The following is a 12,084-nucleotide window of genomic DNA, read 5'->3' as shown; positions in this document are numbered from 1 at the left end:
GGTAATTCCCGATTTACTTGGAGAAAAAAAAGGAAAGGAATTGAAATGCATGAATCAGCAGGCCCTTGAAGAATTAGTGGACAAGGCTGAGCCTGTTATTTTAGGACATATGTCCTTTTTCTAAAACTATCAGGGTTATGGGTCTTGAGACTATATAAAACAGCCCATAGATCAGACTGTAGCTGAAGGGATTCATGCTTGCATTTAGTTATGAAGTTCAAATTGGAAGCTGTTCAGGCAGAAAACTAATAGAAATGGATGGTAGCTAATTAACCTAAGGCTTCAAAGTAATTGCTCTGCAAGAAGCAATTTTAAAAGGGACCTTTCTGTCTCTCTTTTTTTTTTTTTTTTTGAAAATCATAAAATGCCCTCTTTGATTTTTGATGCATGAGCAAAACTATAAGTATACACACAAATATTGATTTTTAAAAAAACTTCTACCTTATCCAGCTTCTTGGTAAATTTTTGAAAGGGCAAAACGATCACAAGAAATATGCCACATATCACATACTGAATAACCCAGGCTTATGACTTTCCCATATATAAAGATAATCAGAGTATATTACTGAAGTAAATACGGCTAGGAGGATAGGGTTATACGGATTAATCCAGCCCTGAGCCAACCACCTCACCACTAGTCAGTAGAGTCAGCTATTCCAAAGCATATAGCTGTTTGGTAGAGAACTGGCTCCCCTAGCAAAAGCAAGGTGCTCTTGTGGAATGAATGGACAACATCCCAAATTAGCCTCCATCTGCCATGATCTACAACTCTGGTTTCCCATCTTTGATGCATGGTTTCTTACACTTTTAAAAAATATCCATACCTTTATTACATATACTGTACTCATTTCTTCTCAGAGAGAGAAGCCCCAAATTTCCTGCATCTCTACATCCTGTTTCAAAGATACTTTGGGTAGTATGGCATTCTCTCACCCAAAATTAGCTTGGTATCTCTCACTGACAGCTTCATGGTACTTAAGCTTCATGTAGGACACACAGATGTGGAAATAAAATCTGGGTGAAGCGTTCTCATCAGAACTTCTGAAATTGAGGCAGGAAAGACAGGACCAGGCCCAAGGACAGCCTACTCACATATTGGCATTAGGCAGTTGGCAAAGCGACCTCCATGTTTTGCACTTAATAAGATTATGACACATGGAGTAATGGCACCTAAAACAGAAACTCTGTAGCATCTGAACAAGAAACTCTGATCATGAAAACTGGGGAGCATACGCAAATAAAAACGCACAGGTTGCTAATGACCCTGTATGACTTTCCACGTGTGACGCTCAACTAGTAAGGGAAAATTTAAGGGAAAACAGCTCTTAGAGTGCATGTACAGTAGCTTCAGGAGACAAATGCATGTGCAGGATGAGAAGCTGATGCAACCTGGTGCAATCCAGGCCACACCTCAACCCTCCCCTCAATGAATATTCCACCCGTAATCAAAAAGACCCTCCACCCACTCAAAGGGCTAAAAATAAAATGAAAAGGGGGATCATCAACCCTGTAGTGCAGCTCTTCACTCAGGAGGATGCCCACACTCTTCTCCTTAGAATGTGTAACTTTCACTTTTGCCTCAATAAACGGCTTCTTTGCTCTCTTTGCTCCCCAGCCTCAGCGTGTGTGTGTTTAAATACTTTCCTTGGTGTTTTGTGTTCTTTGACCAAATTCTTTTGGACAAGTTGAACGAAAGCCTGGACTTTTGATAAACCTTTTCCAGTATCAAAACCATGGCTGCCTGCCTCGAGATCCAAGCTTTAATTGAATGCACCTACTAGTCTAGGTACATGTTGGGGACCATCTTCTCTGACCATTTTATAAATCTTAGGGTTTCACATTACCCAATATGACTACAGAATATTATATACTTATAAAAAATTCTTCAAGAAACATGCTGTGTTTTCTAGGTATCTCCAAGAGTCAAGCTCTCAATAATTTAGACCTCCCATAGAACTATAGGGAAGTTTTTAAGATGGCTGCTGTCAGTTGTCCAGGGTTCAATTTTTCTCCCCAACCTTAGATGTCACTCTGATATGGCTAGTTTAGGACTGTGCTCTGGTAAAAGAGTAATTACATAGGTTTTGTTTTGTTTTGTTTTTTAGGTCTGAGCCTTTTATCCCTGTGATAAAATCAGAGTGGGACAGATTTTCCTAAGGCACATGGTAGAGATTTGCATACACAAAACAGTTAGCATGATTTACTAAGAAAAACTGGAGTTAATTTTTTAAGACCCAAAATGCATCCTAACATTATTAAAGTCAAAATGTTGTTTATGAGTGCCCACAATTAGATTGGAAACTACTTCAGGGAAGATACCAATTAGATTGGAAGTACTTCTAGGATTGTGTTTGCATGTTGGATCATGTAATGTATAATGAATCAGAAGTGTAGAGGATTTTATTTCATCAACTGGTTTATAATTACTAAGCACAAGATGTATGATAAATGACACATCTTCTAGTATTTTGCTACTGATGTTTTACCTATTTAAAAAAAAATAGATAATTTACCTAGCTCTTAAATTGTCATTTACAAAATTATTGTAACATAGATCTTGGAAAAACAAAAGGTTTTTTCCAAATAATATGTCTTCTAGATTGTTCTTATTTTATGCAATATTAATGTCTGTTTATTTGTCTTTTGTTACAGGATTTATTTATACATGTGGTGGAACTTTAAAAGGACTTAATGGCACTATAGAAAGCCCTGGTTTTCCATATGGATATCCAAATGGTGCAAACTGTACATGGGTAATAATAGCAGAAGAACGAAATAGAATACAAATTGTTTTTCAGTCGTTTGCTCTAGAAGAAGAATACGACTACTTATCCTTATATGATGGACATCCTCATCCTACAAACTTTAGGACAAGGTTAGTGTATTTTGAATGGAAAAATGGAGGGAAATATTTATTGGGTAAAAGTAGTTTATTTTACAAAGGATGCTTAACATTTGTGGTGCAATTATATAATAAAGTCATATTTGCCACCCAATTATTATTAATTTGGAAATATATCATTCCACGAACAAATTAACTCCATATGTCTGACTTCACAACACTAGTATATTAATATTATCTCTGCAAAAAGTGAATTTAAATTGAATTGTACCTCTTTAGAGTGGTTAAAGGTATTTTGATTTTTAAAATTCTTACCTCATGGCTTCATTCTTTATGGGCATAACTCTGAGTAAAGTGAAAGATTAACATGTAATGTGTCTTTCAGTGGTATGTACCCAATTTTAATATACAACGATATGCAAAATACTTAAAATCAATATTTATATGATAGCAGAATACATTAATTTTAGATAATGTGTATGGTTTATAAAGTCTAAATATCTGAAAAGTAGACCTTCATATCATCAACTGAGACATTCATGTTTCTCTCCACACAAATGAAATTATTTACTTTTAAGTTAGTTGATAAAACAGATATGAAAAGTAGCTGGCACACTGATTGTTTATAAGTGTTTCTTTAGAATTTCTTGTTAGAAAATAGAATATCTAAACATATGATGATAATTTTTGCTGTCTTATCAAAAACTGTTTTTAAACATAAATGAACTCTAATTCAACCAACAAATTTAAAATGCCAGACACTGCATATTTCATTTAGTCCTAGATTTTCACCAATGTATGCATATTTTTCCTTAACTGTAGTATAGTGTTTTTTTATTTAATTCTAATTCAAAATATTCTAAGCAGATAATTTGTAAGAATTAAAGACCCTTACATACTTGACTACGTTTGAGTTATGATTCTGTGATACTGTTAGTTTTTCTAGTAGTTGTTACTATGTACTTGTCTTCCTGATCTACAGGAATCAGATTATCAACATTAAGTTTTTATACATTCACCAGTCTTCCATATTCTTTTTCATTGATTTTTCCCATTTTAAATAAATATTTGATACATATTATCTTCCACTTTTAGTAAGAAAACATATAATATAGTGGGAAAGATGTTGGACCAGGAGATAAGACCTGCATTATAGGGTTAGATTTGTTGTTCATTGGCTGTTTGAGCAATCCACACTATCTGTTTGTGTTTAAACTGGAAGAATTAGTAATAAAGAAAATACTGAAACTGCTGCATGAATATAAAATCCTTTTAGTACACATTTCAACTGTTTGCAGTTAGAACGACACTTAAAAATGTATGGGTTGTTTCCAACCACATGTCTGTACAAAGAAAAGGTCACTAGATTGATTACAGGTGAGGTTCTATTTTTCTTTTTTCTTTTTCTTTTTTTTTTTTTTTTTTTGCTCTACATTTATTTACTGAGGATTTCTAACTTCATTTTCTACTTCCTTTTACTCTGTTTAATTATTAATATCGATTCATTTCAAAGATATACCGTATGACAGACACGTCGATGGTGCTATTTCATCATCATTGCTAGTATCATTAAATGTTCCATGTCTTTTGTTAATGATACAGCACTAAGTCAAGATAGAAAACATCCAGCACTGCATGTCATGTGTGTGTGTGCTTGCCTGCACTAGTGGGTGTATGTAGGTGTGGTGTGGGTGTCTGCCTTCGCCTGTATACATCCAATCAGGCCATGAAAGAAAACGGAAGATGCTTCTTAGACTTTCAAGTCAGCTAAATTGATGTATATAAAACTAAAAGCACAAAGAATTTTGCATATTTCTTTTACATCAGCAATGTATGATATATAGTTGGTATAAATATGAAGAAAAAAAATAAAGCTCTCCAAATGTTATCTGGTAGTTTCTATCAATTCATTGATAGTATTGTTTGTACAAGGATCTATTCTGTCTAGATCCTCTCAAAAATGAGAAAATATTTTTATTTTACACCCCTTCTTTTTTTTTTTAAGCAATTGTGGCCTCTGGTTAGTTAAAAGATGGTAAGATGGGGAAAATAAATTTATTGTTCTCATTCTTTCTTTCCTAAACTGTAAATAGGGAATAACAACATTTAATTTACAGAGCGTACATAAGGATTACACACTGTATATTGTATTTGTTATATTTAACTTCTCCCCTGTTCAAACAATGTAAAAAGACTCCTACTATTATCATCATCATTTTACAGCTTGGAAAATGAGACTTATATTACTTGCCCAAGGTTAACACTGTTAAAAGTAACCAGAGGCAGGATCATTACTGCAACCCAGATTTGTCTGAGTTCTGAGCTTATGCTTGTAATCAATCAATCAATCAATTAATTAATTGATTAATTACAAAACAAATTATATATAGAATATATATATCTCCATGGTTTATTTATTGATTAAAGCCTATTTTTTCTTAGCAATATTAGGCAAAATTTAATGAATGAGATAAAAACAAATTTTTTAAACTGTATAGTGGAATATATAAAGATATAAACAGAAATATAAATTATAAGTTTATTCTTGGTATTTGTTTTATGAACTCAGTTCTAATATGTTCTCTATAGCATGTTGGTCATTGTTGATGTATAATATATCTTTTGGTCTTTATGCCTAAAGAAATACTGTTGCTAATATTATAGAGCTGATTTTAATTAGCAAGACTGGGGGAAAAAATCCAGTGTATAACCTACAGCTCCTTCCAGACTGTGTTTGTAGACAGTCTGCTGTTTGATTAGAAGTCTAATCAGCTCCTGGAAGTTTGATTTATTTTTGTGTTTGTCTCTTTGTCTCACTGCTTTCTTGCTTTTTGTTTCTCTCACATCCTCACTTAGTACATGTCCTTATGGTATGTCTGTTATTCTCTATCTTTCAGAAATTGATAATCATGTTTTGTTACTTTCTGTGAACTCCAATAGACTTTTTAAAATCAGCTTGCTATACTTGCATTGTAATAACAGAAAAGATGATTTGTAGGTCTTATACTTGCTTGTATAAGAGGTATATTGGGTTTGGTAATCACAATTTCCTATTTTTAAACTATTTTCTATAACTCCAATTATTGAAGATTCTGCTTGTTTTCCTCTAAGTTTTTAAATTTATTAAATAAAAACTGATACTGGTGGCTGAATTTGATACTTACAGCAAGGCACCATTAGAGAACTCCTTTAGAGTTATATCTTTAGCTTAAAACAAACTTGGTCTACTTGATGTAAAAACAGGAATTGTAAGCTTTGCTTACTTTTTTATGCTAATACTGTATTTTCTTAACAGGAAAGTTATAGCAAAAGGTAAAAAGAAACAAAAAGATCACTCAATCTCATGAAGCAGAGACACATATATTTGTATATTTAGGACCATACTATACATGCTATTTTATGTTCATATTTAATATCCTTGCAATAATATATACATATTTCACATGTGATTAGAATTATTATAAGTATCAAATTTAGTGGATACTTATCTTACTATAAACATGGTTCATTAAATTATCCTCCTATTATAAAATATATTGGTTTTTTCCTTTCATAATTAATTCAGATATGAGAATTAGCATTAGTTCAGATAACAGCTTCATATTACCACTCCTGGGTGAAAAGTGTTCTGGAAAAAGAGCATTTCATTCTAACTTCAATCATGAAAAGTGGCATGGAGAAGGCAGAGTATCAGTCAAATGACAGAATATATCACAGCATCAAAATATTTTATTCACATATTTTACTACTAAAAAAAAGTTAGTTTTAAGAATAATTAATTTTCTAGATAAGTTATTTCTTTGTAATTTAAATTAAGTACAGAGAGACATTCAAGATGACGGAAAAGACGTAGAGATCACCTTCCTCCCCACAAATACATCAGAAATACATCTACATGTGGAACAACTCCTACAGAACACCCAATGAACTCTGGTAGAAGACCTCAGACTTCCCAAAAGGCAAGAAACTCCCCATGTACCTGAGTAGGGCAAAAGAAAAAAGAAAAAACAGAGACAAAAGAATAGGGATGGGACCTGCACCACTGGGAGGGAGCCGTGAAGGAGGAAAGGTTTCCACACACTAGGAAGCCCCTTCGCTGTCAGAGACTGCGGGTGGCGGAGGGGGAAGCTTCGGAGCCGCGGAGGAGAGCACAGCAACAGGGGTGCGGAGGGCAAAACGGAGAGATTCCTGCACGGAGGATCCGTGCCAACCGGCACTCACCAGCACAAGAGGCTTGTCTGCTCACCCGCCAGGACGGGTGGGGGCTGGGAGCTGAGGTTCCAGCTTCGGGGGTCAGATCCCGGGAGAGGACTGGGGTTGGCTGCATGAACACAGTCTGAAGGGGGCTAGTGCACCATAGTTAGCCGGGAGGGAGTCCGGGAAAAAGTCTGGAAGTGCCTAAGAGGCAAGAGATCATTGTTTCACTGTGCGTGAGGAGAGGAGATTCAGAGCACCGCCTAACCAAGCTCCAAAGATGGGTGCAAGCTGCAGCTACCAGCACGGACCCCAGAGGCGGGCCTGAAATGCTAAGGCTGCTGCTACAGATACCAAGAAGCCTGTGTGCAAGCACAGGTCACTATCCACACCTCCCCTCCCGGGAGCCTGTGCAGCCCACCACTGCCAGGGTCCCGTGATCCAGGGGCAACTTCCCCAGGAGAACAAGGCGGGTCTCAGGTTGTTGCAATGTCTCTCTGGCCTCGGCCACCGCAGGCCTGCCCGCATTCCGTAACCCATCTTCCTCCCCTGGCCTGAGTGAGCCAGTGCCCCCTAACCAGCTGCTACTTTAAAACCATCCTGTCAGGGTGGGAACAGACACCCTAAGGCGACCTACACACAGAGGCGGGTCGACATCCAAAGCTGAATGCCAGGAGATGTGTGATCAAAGAAGAGAAAGGGAAATCCCTCCCAGCAGCCTCAGGAGCAGTGCATGAAATCTCCATAATCAACTTGAGGTACCGTGCATCTGTGGAATACCTGAAGAGAAAACGAATCATCCCAAAATTGAAGCGGTGCACTTTGGGAGCAATGATATATATTTTTTCTCCTTTTTCTCTTTTTCCATGTGGCTGACAGGGTCTTGGTGCTCAGGCAATTTGTCAGGTCTTGGTGCTCCTGTGCCTCTGAAGTGGGAGAGCTGAGTTTAGGATATTGGTCCACCAGAGACCTCCTGGTTCCACATAATATCAAACAGCAAAAGCTCTCGCAGAGATCTCCATCTCAATGTTAAGACCCAGCTCCACTCAATGACCAGAAAGCTACAGTGCTGGACATACTATGCCAAACAACTAGCAAGACAGGAACACAACTCCACCCATTAGCACAGAGGCTGCCTAAAATCATAATAAGGTCACAGACACCCCAAAACACACCATCAGACACGGTCCTGAACACCAGAAAGACAAGATCCAGCCTCATCCACCAGAACACAGGCACCATTCACCTCGACCAGGAAGCCTACACAACCCACTGAACCAACCTTAGGCACTGGGGGCAGACACCAAAAACAATGGAAACTATGAATCTGTAGCCTGCGAAAAGGAGACCCCAAACACAGTAAGTTAAGCAAAATGAGAAAACAGAGAAAAACAGAGCAGATGAAGGAGCAAGGTAAAAACCCACCAGACCAAACAAATGAAGTGGAAATAGGCAGTCTAGCTGAAAAAGAATTCAGAGTAATGATAGTAAAGATGATCCAAAATCTTGAAAATACAATGGAGAAAATACAAGAAACGTTTAATAAGGACCTAAGAAAACTAAAGAGCAAACAAACAATGATGAACAACACAATAAGTGAAATTAAAAATTCTCTAGAAGGAATCAATAGCAGAATAACTGAGGCAGAAGAACGGATAAGTGACCATGAAGATAAAATAGTGGAAGTAACTAATGCAGAGCAGAATAAAGAAAAAAGAATGAAAAGAATTGAAGAGAGTCTCAGAGACATCTGGTACAACATTAAACACACAAACATTCGAATTATAGGGGTCCCAGAAGAAGAAGAGAAAAACAAAGGGACTGAGAAAAGATTTGAAGAGATTATAGTTGAAAACTTCCCTAATATGGGAAAGGAAATAGTTAAGTCCAGGAAGTGCAGAGAGTCCCACACAGGATAAATCCAATGAGAAACATGTCAAGGCACATATTAATCAAACTATCAAAAATTAAATACAAGGAAAAAATATTAAAAGCAGCAAGGGAAAAACAAATAACATACAAGGGAATCCCCATAAGGTTAACAGCTGAACTTTCAGCAGAAACTCTGCAAGCCAGAAGGGAGTGGCAGGACATATTTAAAGTGATGAAAGGGAAAAAAACTACAACCAAGATTACTCTACCCAGCAAGGATCTCGTTCAGATTTGACGGAGAAATAAAAATTTAATAGACAAGCAAAAGCCAAGAGAATTCAGCACCACCAAACCAGTTTTACAACAAATGCTAAAGGAACTTCTTTAGTCAGGAAACACAAGAGAAGGAAGAGACCAAAAATAACAAACCCAAAACAATTAAGAAAATGGTAATAGGAACATACATATTGATAACTACCTTAAATGTAAATGGATTAAATGCTCCAACCAAAAGACATAGACTGGCTGAATGGATACAAAAACAAGACCCACATATATGCTGTCTACAAGACACTCACTTCAGACCTAGGGACACATACAAACTGAAAGTGAGGGGATGGAAAAAGATATTCCATGGAAATGGAAATCAAAAGAAAGCTGGAGTAGCAATTCTCATATCAGACAAAATAGATTTTAAAATAAAGACTATTACAGGAGACAAAGAAGGACACTACATAATGATCAAGGGATCAATCAAAGAAGATATAACAACTGTAAATATTTATACATCCAACATAGGAGCACCTCAATACATAAGGCAAATGCTAACAGGCATAAAAGGGGAAATTGATAGTAGGGGACTTTATACTAGGGGACTTTATAGTCCCCTACTAATTCATAGTAGGGGACTTTAACACCTCACTTTCACAAATGGACAGATCATCCAAAATGAAAATAAATAAGGAAACACAAGCTTTAAATGATACATTAAACAAGATGGACTTAATTGATATTTATAGGACATTCCATCCAAAAACAACAGAATACACTTTCTTCTCAAGTGCACATGGAACATTCTCCAGATTAGATTATATCTTGGGTCACAAATCAAGCGTTGGTAAATTTAAGAAAATTGAAATCGTATCAAGTATCCTTTCTGACAAAAAGGCTATGAGAGTAGATATCAATTATAGGAAAAAACTCTGTAAAAAACACAAACACATGGAGGCTAAACAATACACTACTTAATAACCAAGAGATCACTGAAGAAATCAAAGAGGAAATCAAAAAAATACCTAGAAACAAATGACAATGAAAACACGATGACCCAAAACCTATGGGATGGGAACTGCAAAAGCAGTTCTAACAGGGAAGTTTATAGCAATATAACCCTACCTCAGGAAACAAGAAACATCTCAAATAAACAACCTAACATTAAACCTAAAGCAATCAAAGAAAGAAGAAAAAACAAAACAAAACCCAAAGTTAGCAGAAGGAAAGAAATCATAAGGATCAGATCAGAAATAAATGAAAAAAAATGAAGGAAACAATAGCAAATATCAGAAAAACTAACAGCTGGTTCTTTAAGAAGATAAACAAAATTGATAAACCATTTGCCAGACTCATCAAGAGAACACTCAAATCAATAGAATTATAAACGAGAAAGGAGAAGAACTGACACTGCAGAAATACAAAGGATCATGAGAGATTACTACAAGCAACTATACACCAATAAAATGGACAACCTGGAAGAAATGGACAAATTCTTAGAAAAGTACAACCTTCTGAGACTGAATCAGGTAGAAATAGAAAATACAAACAGACGAATCACAAGCACTGAAATAGAAACTATGATTAAAAATCTTCCAACAAACAAAAGCACAGGACCAGATGGCTTCACAGGCAAATTCTATCAAACATTTAGAGAAGAGCTAACACGTATCCTTCTCAAACTGTTCCAAAAAAATCCAGAGGAAGGAACACTTCCAAATTCATCCTATGAGACCACCATCACCCTGATACCAAAACCAGACAAGGATGTCACAGAGAAAGAAAACTACAGGCCAATAACACTGATGAACATACATGCAAAAATTCTGAACAAAATACTAGGAAACAGAATCCAACAGCACATTAAAAGGATCATACACCATGATCAAGAGTGTTTTATCCCAGGAATGCAAGGATTCTTCAACATATGCAAATCAATCAATGTGATATGTCATATTAACAAACTGAAGGATAAAAGCCATATGATCATCTCAATAGATGCAGAAAAAGCTTTTGACAAAATTCAACACTCATTTATGATAAAAACCCTCCAGAAAGTAGGCATAGAGGGAACTTACCTCAACATAATAAGGGCTATATATGACAAACCCACAGACAACATCATTCTCAATGGTGAAAAACTGAAACCATTTCCAGGAAGATCAGGAACAAGACAAGGTTGCCCAATCTCACTGCTATTATTCAACATAGTTTTGGAACTTTTAGCCACAGCAATTGAAGAAGAAAGATAAATAAAAGGAATCCAAATCGGTAAAGAAGAACTAAAGCTGTCGCTGTTTGCAGATGACATGATACTATACATAGGGAATCCTAAAGACTCTACTAGAAAACTACTAGAGCTAATCAATGAATTTGGTAAAGTAGCAGGATACAAAATTGATGCACAGAAATCTCTTGCATTCCTATACACTTTTGATGAAAAGTCTGAAAGAGAAATTCAGGAAACACTCCCATTTACCATTGCAACAAAAATAATAAAATACCTAGGAATAAACCTACATAAGGAGATAAAAGCCCCCTATACAGAAAGCTATAAGACACTGTTGAAAGAAATAAAGAGGATACAAACAGATGGAGAGATATACCATGTTCTTGGATGGGAAGAATCAACATTGTGAAAATGAATATACTACCCAAAGCAATCTACAGATTCAATGCAATCCCTATCAAACTACCAATGGCATTTTTCACAGAACTAGAACAAAAAATTTCACAATTTGTATGGAAACACAGAAGACCCCGAATAGCCAAAGCAAGCTGAGAAAGAAAAACACAGCTGGAGAAATCAGAATCCTTGACTTCAGACTATACTACAAATCTAGAGTAATCAAGACAGTATGGTACTGGCACAAAAACAGAAATATAGATCAATGAAACAGGATAGA

General features: G+C 36.1%; 1 protein-coding gene across 3 annotated transcripts in view; it reads left to right on the top strand.

Annotated features, from left to right (window-relative positions):
• Window positions 1-12,084, top strand: part of CSMD3 (CUB and Sushi multiple domains 3) — a gene marked incomplete at its 5' end in the record, with an annotated part of 1,086,230 nt that overhangs the window by 130,637 nt on the left and 943,509 nt on the right. For all 3 annotated transcript variants that reach the window (XM_079722286.1, XM_079722285.1, XM_079722284.1), the window contains one exon: window positions 2,653-2,875. In XM_079722286.1, the coding sequence (XP_079578412.1) occupies window positions 2,653-2,875 (223 nt within the window). The remainder of the gene's footprint in view (window positions 1-2,652; window positions 2,876-12,084) is intronic.

This window comes from Hyperoodon ampullatus (assembly GCF_949752795.1).
Source record: "Hyperoodon ampullatus genome assembly, chromosome: 17".
NCBI lineage: Eukaryota > Metazoa > Chordata > Mammalia > Artiodactyla > Ziphiidae > Hyperoodon > Hyperoodon ampullatus.
The sequence above is the reverse complement of the archived record's forward strand: the minus strand, read 5'-3'. Positions and strand labels throughout refer to the sequence as shown.